Below are 19,637 nucleotides of genomic sequence, written 5' to 3' on the forward strand. Positions count from 1 at the left end.
AGATCGATTAGCATTTCATAATTGTTGTCACGGTCCATTAACATTTTCATAGTTAAGTTGCATATCTCACTGATTTAGCACTAATCTGGTTATGTGTGGGCATGTCCTTGGCACACCCAAGAGGCCACTACCCTCCATGGCTAGCTAGGCTTGATTAGGGAGAAGATTAGTATCCAATTTTTGCATACTCTAGTCATTTTGTGTCCTAGTTTGCACCTCCAATCAATCTCTCCACCTTTGTAATCACCTAACAACATTGACCTCATCTCAAAGTGCTCGACGCAAGCTTTCCATAGAGCCTTCAAGCTCTGCAATCCGAGCTCAAAAACTTCTTAAACTTCATCCTCAATTTTGCCTATTATTAGGGGTGTGTGTGTGTGTGTGTGTGTATTTTGTGGGAGAAGCCTTGCAGGACCGAGTTGAAATATTCTATTTTTGCCTATTATTAGGGGTGTGTGTGTGTGTGTGTGTATTTTGTGGGAGAAGCCCTGCGGGACCGAGTTGAAATATTCTATTTTTGGCCTATTACCCACGTGGAGCCCAATGGGCCCCTTGGCTTATCTTGAGCACTACATTTAGTGTGGCTTTGGAAGGTCGTGGGTTCAACTAGGGCTTCATCAAATGCGCAAGGCCGGCGGACTCCAAATAGGCAGTAAATTCCAACTTTTTTGTTGAAGGCGGGTCCGCCACCGGCCGGTTGCAAAGCATAAAACCCCCACCTGCGAGCGTCCATCCGACGGTTCCTGTCGACTGCTCGCAGCAACTGGCCGCAAGCGCCTACCCCCCACCGTTCGGTCGCGGATCCCAACTGAGGCGCCAAACAACACTCGATACCATTTGCGGGTCCGCCCCTCTTGGGCCCCCCTTCCCACGCCTGCTGAGGCCCGCTCTTGACCAAGCCATTGCTTGGAACACATTCCCACAGCTTGCCGCCTCAAACCTTTGAGAGGTCTTAAGAGCCTGCTCCCACGGAGCAGCAATTCCAAGAGGTCCAAAGCTCCCAAGCTCAAGGCCTTGTTCCCACTGTGCGGCCAACCCTCTCAAGTCACTTTAACCCCCTCAAACCTCAAATATTTTCAAAGCCTCTACAACGGACTTCAAAGGCGGTCATCAAACAAAGCATCTTCAAGCTTTTAAAAGGGAGCTCCAAATGTATCCAAAGCCAACTTCAAAGGCTCATTCTAGTCATCAAAGAAGAACTCAAAGGTGTATGTGAAGGGTGACTTCACCTCGAGTGAAGAGGTACTTCACATTTTATTAAGAAGACATTAAAATTACAAATCTTGCAGCCAAGCACAATAACTTGCAAATAAATAATCATCTTTCTTTATTTGTGCGCCGTGTAAAGAGGCAGACACTGGCTGGGAGAGTCTCCTAAGCAGACCCCTCTATCAAATGGGGGACAAGGGAATAGAGAAATTCAACGGGGAAGGATTTCACACTTGGCAAACAAAGTTAAGAGGCTACCTTATGAAAAAATGTTTGTGGTCTGTCATCAGCACTGCCTTAGAGCAACAAGCCGAACCCGATGGAGTGCACACTAGGGCATCTACACTCATAGCAAGGGCACAGAATTTGGCCAAAGACGAACAAGCATTGGGAATCATCATCACCTCCTTGCATGACAACTACGTGCATTTCATAGATGAATGTAAGCATGCACATGATGCCTGGCATGTCCTAGAAAGTAATTTTGGAGCTAGGGCCAAAAGAAGCAAAGTTAGTCTTAAAAGACAGCTTTACAAAGTTACTATGATTGAATGGGAGGACATTGCTAGCCTAGTGAATAGGCTTATGAGCATTGTCACGCAGCTCACTTATATCCAGGTTGAAGTACCAAAAGATGACAAAGTGGCCATACTATTAAGTGCACTTCCACCTTCTTATGACCACTTAGTCACAATTCTTGAAGAAAAAGAACCAGCACCACCATTCCAAGATGTCATCAACTCAGTCCAAGCAGAAGAAAGAAAGCAAAGAGGTTCACTCACCTCATGAGAAGGAGTTTTTATCGCAACATCTTCAAGGGGAAGGCATTCGCCATCGACATCGACAAACGGAAGAAAGTGTTATGAATGTGGAAGAATGGGACACGTAACAAAAGACTGCTACACAAACAAACCTTGCAACAAATGTGGTAAGAAGGGACACCCTCCTTCTCGGTGCTACTCAAATGGAGGCAGTAGCAGTGGAGAAAGCAGCAACAGTAGAAGAAACGGCAGAAGCAACGAAGGCAAGAGACCTGATAGAGGATCAGCTCACATAGATGAAGACAAAAAGGATGAAGACGAGAGCAACGTTGTCTTTTATGAAGGCCCATTTTGAAGATACAGACTCTCTACTTGTAGGGGAGGACTTTTTCCTGTGTGGATCTTATCATCCTGTGTGGACATCACCATCCTTTGTGGATTTTTCTTGTGTGGATTTTACCATCCTATGTGGATATCACCATCCTTTGTGGACTTTATTTTCCTGTGTGGATATCACCATCCTATGTGGATTTTGTTAACCTGTGTGGATCATGCATCTTCAGTATCTTGTCTTAGTCCAAACCTCAAGGGAGGATTGTAAAGTGTGAGCTTTGTCCTAAGGTGTGAGTCAAGGAGAGGAGAGTAGATTTATCCCACATGCTGTGGAGCAAGGCTATAGAGCTACTTAAAGCTCATTTCATGAATGAATAAACAACAACTCTATTTTGCACTACATGCTTGTCTATGGTGAGCTTGTGCTAAGCTAAGTCAATACTCAAGATTGTGTTTATGAGTCCAAGCTAATTCTATCTTGGAACCTAATTCACTTAAGTGATAACCTTGCTTACACACACACTCACGCATTGACGCTATGTTTCTCTTTCATCCACCATAGCTAGCACGATCCAATTCCTAACAGTGGGGTCATCCTTGGCATTAGTTGGAGGTAAAGCTCAAGCACACAGTGGGCATTGAATGCACACACACACACACAAGTTGAAGTTCTGCAGCAGAAATGCTAGAGTATAAGTTTGATTAGGTACAACTTAATTGGGGTATTGCTTCTTGAGACCTGACTCAAATTTGGCATGCATAGGCTCAAATGAGAGCTCTCGGGAAAGCTGCGCACACACACCAATTTTGCTAAAATAAGGGGCAAATTTTGAATGCAAAATACACGTTCCTAATGAAAATTAATAAACTCTGATGCTAATTAAGCTTCCTATTAGCCAATGAGTAGTGTCCCAAGAGTCTTTAGCTCAAGAACATGCTCATGCTAGCGAATGGAATACTAATTAGACATGCATTATGCAATAAAAGAGCAAACCTAATGGATCTAGCTAATGATGATTAATGAATGCTAATTGTACAAACATGCAAATACATAATAGCAAGCCTAGCTAGCATACCCAAGCTCTGATACCAATTGTTAGGAATGGGATCGTGCTAGCTAAGGTGGCTGAAAGAGAAACATAGTGCAAGCGTGTGTGTAAGCAAGATTATCACTCGATGAATTAGGTTCCAAGATAGAATTAGCTTGGACTCATAAACACAATCTTGAGCATTGACTTAGCTTAGCACAGGTTCACCATAGACAAGCATGTAGTGCAAAATAGAGTTGTGTTTATTCATTCATGAAATGAGCTTTAAGTAGCTCTACAACCTTTCTCCACAGCATATGGGATAATTCCACTCTCCTCTCCTTGACTCACAGTTTAGGACAAAGCTCACACTTTACACTTTTTGTATTTGTGTAATTGATTTTAAAATTCTTAAGATATAGAAAATTGCATTAACTATTCATATGACCTTTAAAAATAAAACCCTCATAACCAAAGGTTTAATTTGGCCTTAGTAGATTTTGCAATTTTTGAAAATTTTATAATTCTTTTATTAAATTTTTTAAAATTGTTTTTAGCTAAACTAATGCTAAAATTAGGCTTAAAAATAAAAAAATAGCTTGAAAAAACACCAAAAATTTAGAACTAGTAAATATTAGCTTTAATAACCATAAATAACTAGGATAATTTTAAAAATCTAATTTTTAAAATTTTTTAAAGCAAAATTATCCTTTTTCACTTATAATTTGAATAAGAAGATTACAGATTTATTTTAGTTAATTATGAGATAATTATGATAGATAGCTCTTAGCTATATCTACGTATGGTTATTATAAGAGAGCCTATTTAACTCATAACATTATATAAGTTAGGTATTTATGTTGAAGCTAGCTATAAAATTAAGGAATTAATTAGAGAAGATTACCTAAGGCTTATGAGAGTGCATTGAATATTCTTAGTGTATTCTTGGCTACCCTTAAAAAATAAAAGAGATTAATAAATTAATTTAAGTGTAGTAGCTATGGCACTTTGTAAAAGAGTTCAAAATTAAGCGACAAATGATCATGAGGTCGATTTTACCAACTTTCTGGTACCAATGGAGCATGAAGAGGTGATGTCGCCTATACCTACCATAGATATTGCATAGGTTAGCACTGTCATTCAAGTTATGCATACACTGCATACATGACCCGAAATAATCAATAAAAAAACCCACCTTAAGAAAAGCAACCACAACAACATAGGGTTTATCCCTGGAAACATGGAAAGAAATGTTTGATTGACTGAGAAAGAGTGTTTGTCAAATCTTTTGATATGGTTTCTCTTAGAATCTTTACTTACAATCATTGATATCCAGTGGCAGTTGTCGTGGCATGAGATGATGCCCAAGATGCATTGTTGTCGCTGTCATGACGAGAGATGTCTTGGTTGGCCCAACAAAATAATGCAGACTTCTTATTTTATCGTGGTATGAGACGGCATTCAGGTTGGCACTGTTGTTATTGTGGTGAGAGTACTCATAGGTTGGCTCAGCGAGTTACTTGTTGAGAGGTATGGGATGCTCATGGATGGCAAGGATTTTTTATGAATGAGGTATATACATATCTGTCTTGATTATGAAAGTCGGATTTCTAAGGAAAACCTATTTAAAGAGTGTCTTCGAAAAACCTGATCTACTCCTTTGTTTTTAAAAGAATGTATGATGGAACAAACATGTGAGATAAATTAATAAAGAACTTAAATGTTTTTTACATTGTGGTAGTAATTAGAAAACAAAAAACCGAAGTGGTGTAAGTACGGTGTGGAAAGTAGGAGAATCGAGCCATGACAGTAACATCATATGGACAGGTGGTGGAACCGATTATTAGGGTAGCTTTCCAAAGATTTTTTTAAAATATTTTTTGTTAGCCTAGCCAGTGTTATTTCTTAGGGATATGTGAAACTTGACGGTTGTGTCTTTGAAAGTTATGGGATAAAAAGCATCAAGGTTAGCTTTCGTGAAGTATGCACTTTTCAAGTTGACTTCAGTTTAGATGTGTAACATTATAGGCTATAGAGAAGCTGACTCTTACTCGAGGATCTGCAATTTTGAGACTCACAAGCCTATGGTGTCTCTGTAAAGTTAGGAAGTAAATTGTTGTTGTTGGGTTAGTTTTCGCGTAGCTTTGCAATGCAAAATGAGGCCAACCCTTTACTAGTGTTACAAGTGTAGCAAGGGCAATGTCCACTCAGTCTATGAGAATACGGTTGGAAACTTATCAAAGGTACCCTATACTTCATATTGATTGGGTGGGGATCTCACATTAAATTTAGCCTCATAATCAAGGCTCTTTTGCAAATATTTGATTCTCTCTTGGAGAATGAACACCAATAAAGAAGATGGCGTGGGTCACAAAAAACCTACAAAGTGAATTACGACGTATGCAAAAAAGTAGCCCATGCTAAACAAAGCTCTATTTTATTAATTTTCGCTTGTTGAGGAGAATTGCAAACTCTTCAATCCTTCTTCTATCATGTCTACCATCACCAGTACTCTTGCGTTGTTCCTCTTCTTTCGATCACATTTTGTAGATATTTGATTCTCCGTCAACATTCAACTTAGTCCCACGATCAAGCTCCATAGTATGCAGATCTTTGATTCTCCCTCAAGGCAAACAAAAGGCCCGTGCATCTCCTTGTCTACAGTCTTGCTTTTACGGGAGTGAGCATATGCGTGCGCGGTGGAAAAGTGTTCGTTGTTGACTAAATGAAGGTGATGCTATTGTGTATTGGATGCGCTTTGTTCATTGTTGTCTTCGGAACGGGCAACAAAAGCCGTCAGATCGTTTCGTGAGCAAGGGTATTTATGAAGGCTACGTGGAACAGCCTAAAAAGATTTAGTAGATAAGAGAAGGTTTAACCAGTCAATCGGTAATTTCTTAAGTTGTGAGAGGGAGGCAAGTGGACGCCTTGATGCGGTCGCCTTGCATGAGGCGCGGTGACATGTGGCACGCACAGCCTGCAAGCTGCTTGCTGCGGATTAGCCAAAGCAATTATTTGTTTCAAACAACCCTAAGCCTGCACGAGAGCGGCACCTGCACACCATTCATCCTGCGCATCTTCCTCCTCCTCATCATCGTCATCATCACACCAAACATGCTTGCTCGACTGATCTTATTTAAAGCTGTTCGCTAATTATTGCACCGCCTACAACGTCCCATCTTTTGGGTCATCGACAAGGTTAGCTTCTACAATTCTAGTGTTGTTGCCGGCGGCCATCTCCAACATCCGATCGAGTCTTAGTCTGTCAAAAATCTTTGCAACTTCTTGACTCTAGTTTGAGGACGTAAAGGATGAGGGTGATTGAGCTGAATGGTCGAAACTACCACCTGCACGTTCTTGTCAGCTTGCTCATAATTGCGAGCACTCTTCAACTTGGAAGAGCAGAGGACCCAACGCAGTATCTAGAATGGAATGTCACCTATGGCCAGCTCTCTCCACTTGGTGTTCCTAAGCAGGTGATCAAGCTACTCACACCCAAAATGGGAAAGGCGCAAAACGCCGTCTCAGTACACTACATGAACCTGCGCAAGCACCATTGAAAATTAATTTACATCCCTTTGAGTAGAGTCAGTTGTTAATTATTAGGCTAATCATGTACGTACTACTAATTTGAATTGAACACACCAAACTTACAATTTTGTAGGTCATACTTATCAACAACGCTTTTCCAGGCCCAATCATAGAAACAACCACAAACAATGTCGTCTATGTCAACGTCTTCAACAACTTGGATGAGCCTCTCCTTTTCACTTGGTATGAGCAAAAGTGTTGTAATCCCAATTCTAAGTAGATATTAGTGTGGTGTGGTTTTGCATAGCCTTAATTACATTTTAAGTGATGACGTCCGTTAGGAACGGAATCCAACAACGTCGTAACTCTTGGCAAGATGGAACATTAGGGACAAATTGTCCAATACTTCCAGGGCAAAATTGGACATATGCTGTTCAGTACAAGGACCAAATAGGCAGCTTTTTCTACTACCCCTCCACATATTTTCAAAAAGCAGCAGGTGCATATGGAGGCATCTCTATTGCTCCAAGATTTCTTGATCCTGCTGTTAAAGTACCCTTTGATCCCCCTACTGCTGAATTCACGATTCTTATTGGAGATTGGTACCACATGGATCACAAGGTAACATTTTGTCTTATTTAGGCCAAGGTCTTTCAAGTAGAGTATTGCACCAAGTAGAGTAGGTAGGAATAGCTTATGAAAGTGAAACTCTATGACGAAGTGGCTTTTTATATTTCCATGTGATCAAATGATGCCTATAAGTTCAACAATTCCTTCATGTATATTAGTATAGACAGACCTATGCTTTATAATGAATGACCTTCCCATCATTGGCTACACAAATACCCTCTAGGACTAGGAGGCAAGTCAATGATTATCTTTTGAGCGATCAAACAAAGCATAACTTTTGCTGGACCAACGACCAATATACAATACACTCTTAACTCGTCAAACAAGCAACAACAAAGTGATTCACTCAAACCTCATCAAACAAGCGCTAACATTGGTTTAGGCAAAGTTACATTGCCTATTCTAAACACCTCCAAGTAGGAAATTAGATTTTTTTAGTGGCCCACCCGAGGGAAACATACACACAAACACGCTTAGATCATGACTCTTTGACAAGGTTTTCTTTCTTTGTCAAAAGTCATTGGCCATCGGGGTGAAACAAAATCTAACATTTCAAAAATAGATTGAATAAGTTGTTTTGTTTATGTGGAAGTTTTCAATATATTTTCTACGAGTGATGTATATTATCAATAAAACAGATTCAAACTATGATAATTGACGACCTTAAAAATTACTTCTTACAAATACTTAATTGATAGAGCGAAAGATTTGCTTATGACCAAAGATTTGTTGGCAGCCATAGCAAAGCTAACCTTAGAAGGAATATGTAGCAAAAACGTTGATAATGTTGGCAAAAGTGAAGTCAATTGGTACTATATTGCATAAGATATTTTCGATCATGCAAACAAATGGCACACATGGGTCACATGAAATTATGGGTAATTCCTTGTAAAGGGGATCGGGGAGCACCACAGACGGAGAGTGAGAGAGAGAGAAGGAGACACACACACGATGTGGGTGGGGGGACTCAAAGAGTGAGTAGCCCCCTATACACTTATGCTATGTATAAGGTATACAAGTCAGTGGGCGCCCAGACTCTGGGCGGTCGGGCAAGGCACAGACGCCTATACCCCAACAACCTCCCACTTAAAGGCGACTATGCCTTTAAGCAAGAGAACCTAGTCTAAAGACTACAAAAGGCGAGAGAAAACCGCTCTCAACCGATGCCCACTGGCTGGCTATGATCGTGTGCATCCGGTTGTCTTGCTCCCGTGTAAGTCCATACACCACCAGACGTACCGCACACGTACTGCAAGTATGTACGCAATACCTGCATATCTCCCTCGTGCACTATGCCATCATCAGTCAACAGACGACTAACAACCCCAACTGCAAATGCTCCCACTGCAGCTGCGATATCTGGTCTCAAGATCAACATCTCATACATGAGACCACCGAATGCGTATACCGAATGCCGATGCAATGCTAGCGGGCCCTGCTAGCTCTACGGAGCATGCATCAACATATATATCCCTGGCAATAGGCATCTCTGACTGACAAGGCGTGTCAGCCACATGCATCTCCTGACTGTCCGCAAAAGAAGCATCAACCTGTCGTGCAACCTCAGAGCAAACCAGCTACTCTAGGTGTCTGCTGGAAGACATATCCTGCACAACTATATCCCCATGCTCACTGTCGATCATAGAAAGGAATGACTGCATAATCGCTGACATCTCAGCCTCCTCTACAATCATCCACTGTAAACATGACCACTCAATCTGCTGTGACTCACTAGAGCTGTCATGCTCTAACTCCGTATGCATAGACTCTTGCACAACGTCCTCTTGTCGTGACTCACTAGAGCAAGACCGCTCTACTTGTCTATCCTGCATAGAAGTATCTCGAACAACTGACTCTCTGCTTTGCTCAGTCACTAGCAAAGCATGCATGTCTGACTCTGTCACCTCTCTATGGGACTGCTCAAGTCGTGCCCGAACTGTGTGCACAACGAGCTCACTACTCTGCACTCCATGCAAAGTATCCTGCAACCCATGAGCAAAAGAGATTCGCCTGCTCTCTCGCTCTCTACCTGGCTGCATGATCACAGAGACAACACCGTCTCTCCCATGATCCACATGCAATGGATAACCTGTACCACTCCTGGCACCTCTCGCAATCACTAGCGAACCCAAATGCATCACAAAATCTCGCTCTCGTAGCGAAATCTGACATCCACAATCTCTAAGCTGACCAATCGAGATCAAACTCACTGTCAAATCTGGTACATAGCGCACATATCGTAACAAGTAAGATGCACCACTCGGTAATGACAGTCTCACATCTCCTGCACCTGCTATCGCATGCACCGATCCATCGGTCAAACGTACACTGCCAAGCATCCCGCTAGAATAGCTACAAAACCATGCACGATGCGGCGTGACATGAAACATAGCATCTGCGTCTAGCAACCACTGCGAAGGGAGTGCACTATCCACATGTATGGCATCTCGTGCATAGCTCGAGGTAAAAGTGACATCCCCGTCACTAGTATACTCCGACACTACATGTGCCTCAACTGTCAAAGCAACTGAATCCATGGCATCACTACATACATCTCTGAGACTGCCATGTCTCCTACGATGTCGCATACGATGAAAACAACGCCGTCTAACGTGTCCAGAATGACCACAATACCAACATGTCACCTGTCGGCATGCTCGTGAATGTACATGTCTCACACGAGTCCGTGATGACTCAGATCTATCATACATATCATGTAATCTGCGCCAAAGTGCTCTCGAAGTAGTCTCATACATAACAAGAGCATATACAGATTCCGCAAGGTGCAAAGAGAGCGTAGATAGTGCTATCTCCTCTAGCTCCTACCACTGATCGTCAGACATGTTTGAAGGTCTACCTGCATCACCACTCAATGGTCGATGCAACCCTCATTGTGTCAATGCGTCAAGCATACACTCTCCATGCCGCAAAGTCTGACCCATCAAACATGCGCATCTGTGAGAGGTCACAATCTGATCGATCACCTGTCTCTACCATGAGCACAATGTAGCAAACTAGAAAGCAAAACCACCTCACCAACAACACCTGAAAACTGTCTACCAATATGGTTAGAAACACAATGTAAAACCTGTGAGACACACTCCAAAATAGAGCTCCCACAATGTCAATACAAGTCAGTCCTAAACTGGTTCGAATCGCATCAACAAAAGTCTGCAAATATGGCTCAAAACGTGATGCAAGGTTACACCAATAACCGTGCAAAACCTTGCACAAAATCACAAGTCAATATGACTTAATCGCGCATAAATATCTGACAAAATTTTGGCAGAGTCTCCTTTGTAACTGGAGCAAATCTCAACAGTAAACCTCAAAGAGACAATAATATATGCCACAATGGCCAATCCGGGAATAAACTCGACCGGAATCACCTCACAAAGTCATACATATGAGCATACCCGCTCTTGCCGGAGTACCACTCAACGGCACCTCAAATGACATACATGTGAGTGATGATTGCTGTCAAAATACCTTTCAATCGATGACCAAATGTCTGTCAGATAACTATAGCAACATTTCGCAAAACCTTGCAAGATCTGTCGCTATACGCAATGCGAAATACGGCACACAAGGGCATACACAAGTGACTCCAAACTCCAACCAAATGATGACTGAAAATCACCTGTCAAAGTGGGAGTAAACTCAACCACTAAACTGTCAAAGAGCAACCTACGGATACGTAGAAGCTATGGCGAGAACCTGAATAAAATCCAACAGAGTTTCTTCTATAAATTGAGCCAAATCTCAAATAATCTCAGCCACAAACAAATACACAAATCCATATATGGCATACATAAACCGCCAAGACCATGGCAACATAGCTCACTCTCGCATGAGTGGCTCTCTGTACAAATGCATATCCAAAAACCTGTGTACACCTATGAATTTGTTGGTTGCTGTAGAAAATACTCCGTGTGTGTGAGATATACCAAAAACAGTGTTTTTGGGACCCGAAAGTGCACAAATAAACCTGCTGTTGTACCTGCTGTAATTCAAAGGATAATTTCAGCAAATAGACATCACCATCGCGTCCGGAGCATGCCAAAACCCTGACCTAGACTCCTAGATCATGTAGATCTGACTCTGTATGACGGAGCTATGCAAAAAACTACGTTTTAGAGCCCGAAAATGGCAAAAACGAGCTGCACACAGTCTTGAACTTGCTCTTGCCCACTTTGTGTGATGCAATGTCCTCTCAATGCAAGCTCCAACACAAGAGCTCTGCCACAACAGCATCCAAGCACTCGAATGTCAAGCTCTCCTCCGCCGAGCACTTCTCTAACGAGCTCCACTGAGCTCAAAGCTCCTCTCACCAAGGAAGCCGCAACCGCCTCCTCGACCAAGCTTGAATGAAGTTTTTGATGGCTCGAATGGCTTCGAAAGGGGGGTAAAACACAAGGACGCCTGGTGGAAACGCTCTCGAAAAGCTGAATTTGCCGATGCCGAAGTCGAAACCCTGTTTGCACTCTTGAAAGTGCGCTCGCGCGCGAATGCGATTTCAGAAATGAAACTGGCTCTCTGCTGTCGTCGTGTCTGTGCACACACGCTCTCCCTCCGCACCTACGCTCTGATACCAATTGAAGGGGATCGGGGAGCACCACAGACGGAGAGTGAGAGAGAGAGAAGGAGACACACACACGATGTGGGTGGGGGGACTCAAAGAGTGAGTAGCTCCCTATACACTTATGCTATGTATAAGGTATACAAGTCAGTGGGCGCTCAGACTCTGAACGGCCGGGCAAGGCACAGACACCTATACCCCAACACCTTGTGGTAATATTATGAAGAATATTTTTTGTTAAAGTAGAGGGCTATCGTTATCATATTTATTGTAATAATTAAACAATCGCTCGTCTAATGGTTTGAAAAAAAAATATTCACCACCTATATAATGCAATTCGAGGAGTCACTTAATAATTATGTGACTATCATGTGAATGCAATAGAATGCGTTATAAAAAAATTATTTTTTTAACATTTTCACATATAGAAGGGTATCGTAAATGGAACTAAAAAAAAAATACAGATTGAATAGAGAAAGGGTAGTTTTTACTTGTCAAAAATTCACAAATAAGGAGATTTACAAATATTCCTTGAATACACGTGATATACACAATTTATATACAGTGACCCCCCCAAGTAGTGCAAGGACACTCTAAAGAGAAGAAAATGCTAAAGAAAAAATAATAAAGAAAAAACATAAATGTATGAATGTGTATTCGACCATCTCTTCTTTCTATGGACACAAAAAGTCTGTTGACTTTTCAGGTTCATGGGTCTTTTCATTTCATAAACTCACCCTTCAGTTATGCAGTTAAGATGTTTTAAAAGGTTTTTTATTTTTTGAGATTGGGAAGACTTAACAACAAAAGAGATTCTTTTAATGTGTGGGTCAGCTGGCATCTCACTAATGGAACAAGTTTGCCTTTTTGGCATGTTCAAATATGCCTTAGAGAACAAGGAGAAAGGCGTATAAATTTTTAAATCTATTTTTTTAGTTTGTAAATGGATCCCTTCATTGAAGAGCCTCATGGCTTGTTTTCCAAGTTTTTGCTTTAAAAGAACTTATTTTAGGTCTCTCTATTTAAGGCCCAAAGATTTTCTTTTCTAATTTTTGTTTTAAAATACCAATGTGAGTCTTCACTTATTTCATACAGAGTTTGAGGGAAATACTGGACAACGGATCTTTACTTCAAGAACCTGATGGTGTGCTTATCAATGGGCAAGGGCCAAATTTTACTAGTCCTTTTCTAGTATCAACTGGTGAGAGCCAAACATTATACCTTGTATTTGTGGTAGTATTAGGACATTTCATAGAACTTTTAGAGGGCATTTTCTTAATATGCACTCACAAATATTGAGTGACTCCAAAAGAATAATGAGACACTCTGAAAAGTGAACCTAACATCACGTACATCTTTGACCTCTTTAAAGGAGGGGGGGGGGGGGGGGGCGGGGGGTCCTTTTCTCTCTCTCTTTCCAAGTGTTAGAACGAAACAAGTAGACATATGTCTTTTAAGTTTTTGGGCATTTCGGATGGATTGACGGCATCAAAAGCTTCAAATGCTACCACTACGTCTTGGTAGTTCCATGAACTTGTTTCATTGTATTGATAACAAAAGTCATATTGAATGAGAAAAAGACACCTTCATTGAGCTAAAAGGTGACCATAAATTCAACGTCGATCACTTCATCATTGAGTGAGTAGGTGGTGCCTTTTTGGTATTTTGTTAGTGTCAGCTTATTTATCTACGTAGTGTAAGCCTTTCTCTCATTAGAGGAGCTCTTTTTCCTCTCTCTCTGCTAAAGGCCTTCCAATAGGCCTCCGTAATGTCGTAATGCTCCTAGTATGCTTTAGCAATAGCTATACATGTACATAGGCTTTAAGATCTCTCTCTCTCTCTCTCTTTCTCTCTCTCTCTCTCTCTCTCTCTCTCTCTCTCTCCCCCTCCCCCCGTGTGTGTGTGTGTGTGTGTGTGTGTGTGTGTGTGTGTGTGTGTGTGTGTGTGTGTGAGAGAGAGAGAGAGAGAGAGAGAGAGAGAGAGAGAGAGAGAGATGAACTACAAAGCTTCTCAACTGAAAAATGATAGCTTTTATAGCCGCAAGGACACATCAAATTGTAGTCATTCACTGATTTACTTCCCTTGGTTATTGCATTGCATATATCTCTTAACTTGGGTGGATTTCATTAATCTTCTAAAGGTTGCACATGCATGGACAGTTTACAATCTGATGGAACGATTCTTGCATCGATATCTCTTTTTTAATTGCGTTATAAAAATGCAAATGCAAAGAAAACTATAATCTCGAAAAGGATACTAGAATAAGGAAACACAACTAGGCTGATTTCTTTTATTATAAGACAAAAAGGCCTTTTAAATATGGCATTAGGACCCTATCTAGGCCAATACAAAGTACACACTCCCACACCCCCCAACCCCAACCAACCAGCCACACACACGTGAAACCACTTACGTCATACCTACGTGACACACATTTGAAAAGCACACAATTTTAACTTAATTGTCCCGCACCTACGTGCACACACACACACACACACACATTTGAAAAGCACACAATTTTAACCTAATTGTCCCCCTTATGGATTGTCATTAATGTAAAAGGGGACTAAATATGTTTGTGACAGGTTTGACATATCGATTTAGGATCTCTAATGTCGGAATAGCAACTACACTCAACTTTAGAATACAAGGCTACCAGATGCTCTTGGTGGAGACAGAGGGAACATATGTTAGTCAAGAGTACATGGAGTCATTGGACATCCACGTGGGCCAGTCCTTTTCTATTTTGCTCACGATCAATGATACCATTCTAACTGATGTCTACATTGTAGCTAGCTCGCGCTTCACTACTACCAACCTCACCGCATTGGCGATATTACGATCCAATGCATCCACGTCGCCTCCTTTTGGTCCTATTCCTCTCCCTCTTTCCCCTCAAGACTTCTCCTCTTCCCTCAACCAAACATTACGCATAAGGTTAGCCACCCACATGGATCGGGCCTTCCCATCAAGGCTTCCTCTATTAGAATTTGCTTTAAATGAATTCAAAGTAGTAAGCGTTTTAATGTTCCTTAATTACATACATAAACAAAATCAAAGATTTATACAAATTCTTAGCTCATGTAGGATTCATCTTACATTCTTAGCACGTAGGATTAGTCTTAAAAATAGTCATTTCAAAAGCAAGTGGGGTTGTGCCATCCTACAATTAGCTCTCCGAGAAAGTGCAAAGAGAACGCTTCTATTTGATGCCAAATATGCAAGATTTTCAACATGAACTACAAACAAAGAGGTGGAAGAGATTAGGTAGATGAAGCTACAGCCACAGAACATATATGATCAAATGCCAAAAATGAAGACACTTATTAATTAATATCTCTTGTGTATGTAATATATCTAGGTCCACTTAGAAACAAAAGCAAGAAGTACTAAAACCAGAATGGCCATTGGTTGAGACGATTGCTAAATTGTTGTGAGTGGTTATTAGTTACTACATAAAATATCGGACAAGCTTGTAATAGTGTGACACTTTGACACCAAAGAAATATAAGCACGCAAACAAAGGAGATGGATGGGAAGGGTAGGCTTGTTTGAACCAACATGAACTTTGTTGTTGCAAAGGTGATAAGTGTGTGTTCAAACTAACATGATTCATATTTTGTTGTTGTGGATGTGGATGATGAAGGATGAACTTGACAGCCGGAGCAGCAAGGCCCAATCCACAAGGAAGCTTTCATTATGGAGAAGTAAATGTGACAAGGATTATCAAGCTAGTGAATAATATGGTGCAAGATGATAAGGGCCTGCTCAAATTCGCAATCAATGGGTGGAGCTTTGTGCAACCTGACACTCCTCTCAAGCTTGCTGACTACTTCAATCTCACAGGCATTTTTCAATTAGGCACCTTTCCTGACACCTTCAATAATGATAGCAACTTCTCAACCCAATTTGGAGCCCCTGTCATTGCTGGTCGTTACAAGCAAAACATGACAGAGCTCATCTTCCAAAACAATGAACCTGTTCTCCAATCTTGGCACCTTGATGGCTATGCTTTCTTTGTCGTTGGGTGAGTGGCACATTCTTCATCCTAGCTTGAGAGAGAGAGAGAGAGAGAGAGAGAGAGAGAGAGAGAGAGAGAGAGAGCTTGGTGCATGTGTGACATTTGTGGTAAATCTTCTTCATAACTATTCATCATGCATAGGGTAAAGGATCTAGTACCGGGACAGGGTCCAAGACAAGGACAACATTAAGTGGGATCTATTTTACCATGTAAATCTTAGACATTCAAGATGGGGATAGCCTTTCTTGTGACTAGAGGTTGACATAAGCTTTTTTTCACATGATTTTATTCAAAATCGTTAATTGTATTGAGAGATTGAGTCATTTTAATTTAAATTTTCCTTTATTGGCTCTTACATTTTAGTTGTCCTTGAATTGGCTCCCTTACCCTAGTCAAGATGTGTTGTTGTCCAATGGAAGTTTTGTAGAGGCCTTGTTAGCATTCTAGGCAACTCCAAGAAGTTTGGGGTGTGATTGTCAAACACATAAACATGCAATGTATGGTGCATTTGCACTCAATAGAATGAGATTTCACACTGGTGCTTAAATTATTTGTGTGTGTGTGGGGGGGGAGGGGGGGGGGTGCTTAATGTGCATGGTGTAACTTATATGTCTAACCACCCTTTAAGCTAAGACATTATAGGTATATAGGTGTTGCAACATGTAAAGCAAAACAATATACTAAGGACATTTAGAGCACTATGGGTGGAAGGTTTTTTTTTTAACAAATCTTGGGGCATATCTACTTTTATTGTTGGCATTTAGAGTGCTAGGGTGATAGTTTTTTATGTGGGCATAGGGTAAAGGAGCCAATAACAAACTGGGGTCCAAAACAAGGCCACCTTCAAAGTAAACGGAAAATACCACCCAAAAAAAGAGAATTATGATTAGGATGGCATTGGGAATGGCAAGAGCTTAATATCAACTATCTTTTTGTATCAATTCCATTGAAAATTGTCCATCCTATTAAATAATTCATATCATTCAAGATTGAATGTCCAGCTATTGGTCCCCCATGTTTTAAGTGGCCTTATATTGGCCCCTTTACCCTATGTGCTTCTACTTCTTTTGTTGTGATGCTTTCAAACATTCAGGGCTATTTTCAAGGTGTACTTTAGCTTCAATGACTACGACTAGATTATAACTTTCAATATAAAAGGTGGCCAAGCAAAGACTACAAATTCCAACTTGGGTTATTGTTACCAAAACACGTTGTATGTTTTACTTGGTACTTACTTTTTTTTAAAACTTATGCAGGCTTCAAAGTGGAGAATGGACTCCAGAGAGTAGAGCTTCATACAATCTCATTGATGCCATCAGTCGTTCCACAATTGAGGTAATGATATTCTCTGTTAAGGTGCATTACTTGGACTTTATAGACAATCAAATATATGTTGTGTCTAGATGTTTTCCATTACCAAAACATAAGATTCCTATGACAAAGAGGTAGGTGTAAGTAGATACTCAAAGTTGTTGAATTGGGGCCATGGATCCTCTATAGGCTTCCAACATATCAAATGATGCACACCTCATGGTCGATTGTGTGTGGTTGATCAATTGAACTTTGCAATGCTTCTTTTGACTCACTACCAACAATGATTTAGAGATTCTTTCCCCGAAGTAAAAATTTGATAGAGTTAAATAATTCACTTCAAGAAAGAAGTAGACTTCAAGTAGGATCACCTGAACTAAACTTTCAATCATGGTATATTCAACCTTATAGTTGTCTCATCAATTTGTAGAGTAGACACCACCGCCAGTGGATACTTCTAATTAGGGAAAATTACCACAATACCCCTCTAATTTGTGGAAATTCCTAAAATACCCTTGTATCCATGTTGGTCCAACTATTCAAGATTTTCTAATCTTTATTCCTTTCTAACAATTGAGATCCGTTTTTGAGTGTTTAGCATGTAATTTGTCACAAATTACCTCGCAAAAACAAGTGATTATGTCTAAAATAATGAAGTGATTCATCTCCAAAGCCTACATAACCAACTTAAATTTTAGTTTAGCATATTGTATTGATAGAGAACCAGTCGTCTTATGAAAAGCTACTAATTTTTTATCTTTGGAGAAATTTAATCTCACAACCAAGGGTATTTTGGGAATTTTTGAAATTTGAGTGGTATTTTGAGAAATTCCACAAATCAGAGGGGTATTTTGGTAATTATCCCTTCTAATTATTATGTATTTCAGACATGTCTACATAACATGTCATTGTATGGTAGCAAACTAGTGCAATTTTGAGTTTTAAGGGAATCTAAACCAAAATATCTTGTGGTGTCTCAGGTGTATCCAATGTCTTGGACCACAATCCTTGTAATGACAGACAACAAAGGTATGTGGAATTTGCGGTCACAACATCTCCAACGACAATATTTAGGCCAAGAGGTTTACATTCGCATTGTGGATGACTTGAACTCAACAAAGTTTGAGAATCCTATCCCGTCTAATGTTCTTTTATGTGGACGAGTATCTAGCAATACCACAAAGGCACAATAAGTTAGTACACTTCTCGAGAACCAAAACTGCAACTTGTTTTAGTGCAAACAAGCACCTTAAAAAATAATCCATACAATTTTTTATTGAGGGACTACTACAGCCCAGCTCACTCAAACTCATATTTTGGACCTATGTACACTTCAAGTTCTCTAAAGACACTAGTCATATGAGATTTTTAATGTAATTACTTGCTTCATGTTTTTAACTATGAGATATAACATTCTATAGGGTTCGAACCTAAAAAAAATCATTTCTTGAATATTGGTATCTACGAATATCATAGAAGTAAAATAGGCTGCACATTTCTTTAGAAACAAAGTGCAGTTACTGCCTTTGTTCAAATTAAAGATCCATACAATTTTTTGCTTGACTCATATATTTCATCTAATTAGTCCAACTCATATTTTTGGACCATAGACACTTGAAAGTCCCTAGAGATGTGAATCACATGAAAGTGCTTCACATTTTTATTCTAAAAAGAAATAATTGTATAGGTCTAGAACCTAAACTTTTCATCACTTGAAAATTGGTGTCACACTCGTTTGTAGGGCACTAGCAGATTATGCAATATTGTGTGTGTGTGTGTGTGTGTGTGTGTGTGTGTGTGTGTGTGTGTGTGAGTGAGAGAGAGAGAGAGAGAGAGTCATCTTTACAAGGAATTAAACATACTTACATACTTTGAACTTATGAATGGTAAGAGGCCAAAGGACTACAAGAACATTTAATGGTACAAAAGTATGAACATGACAAGGACAAAGTAGTCATAGCCAACATCAAGAAACAAGAAGAAGTTTGTGGTATGATAAGCCCTGCTTAAAAACAATGAGCTTGCATCAAGGAAAATTGTGATTGTGTCTATACATGTGTGTCATGCATGCACGCACATATGCACGCGCGTGCGCACACACACACACACAGACAAAACGCTCACACATGCGCATACATGTATCTTAAATTTCAAAGTCATATATAACGAGGCATACAAGTTCTAGACTTGTGGTAGTCCTACCACATCAAATTCACCCTCCATTCCATCACACA

General features: G+C 40.4%; 1 protein-coding gene across 1 annotated transcript; it reads left to right on the forward strand.

The window, feature by feature from the left end:
• Positions 1–6,118: 6,118 nt before the first annotated feature.
• Positions 6,119–18,750, forward strand: LOC147417555 (L-ascorbate oxidase homolog). The gene is made up of 9 exons (XM_086507264.1): positions 6,119–6,529; positions 6,627–6,807; positions 6,996–7,105; positions 7,204–7,483; positions 13,167–13,272; positions 14,657–15,008; positions 15,718–16,098; positions 17,349–17,427; positions 18,384–18,750. The coding sequence occupies exons 2-9, from the start codon at positions 6,643–6,645 to the stop codon at positions 18,594–18,596; spliced, it is 1,686 nt and encodes a 561-aa protein (XP_086363390.1). The 5' UTR covers positions 6,119–6,529; positions 6,627–6,642; the 3' UTR covers positions 18,597–18,750.
• The last annotated feature ends 887 nt before the right edge of the window (positions 18,751–19,637 follow it).

The sequence above is a fragment of the Adiantum capillus-veneris genome, chromosome 30, assembly GCF_014529385.1.
Source record: "Adiantum capillus-veneris isolate H3 chromosome 30, ASM1452938v2, whole genome shotgun sequence".
In the NCBI taxonomy this organism is placed as follows: domain Eukaryota; kingdom Viridiplantae; phylum Streptophyta; class Polypodiopsida; order Polypodiales; family Pteridaceae; genus Adiantum; species Adiantum capillus-veneris.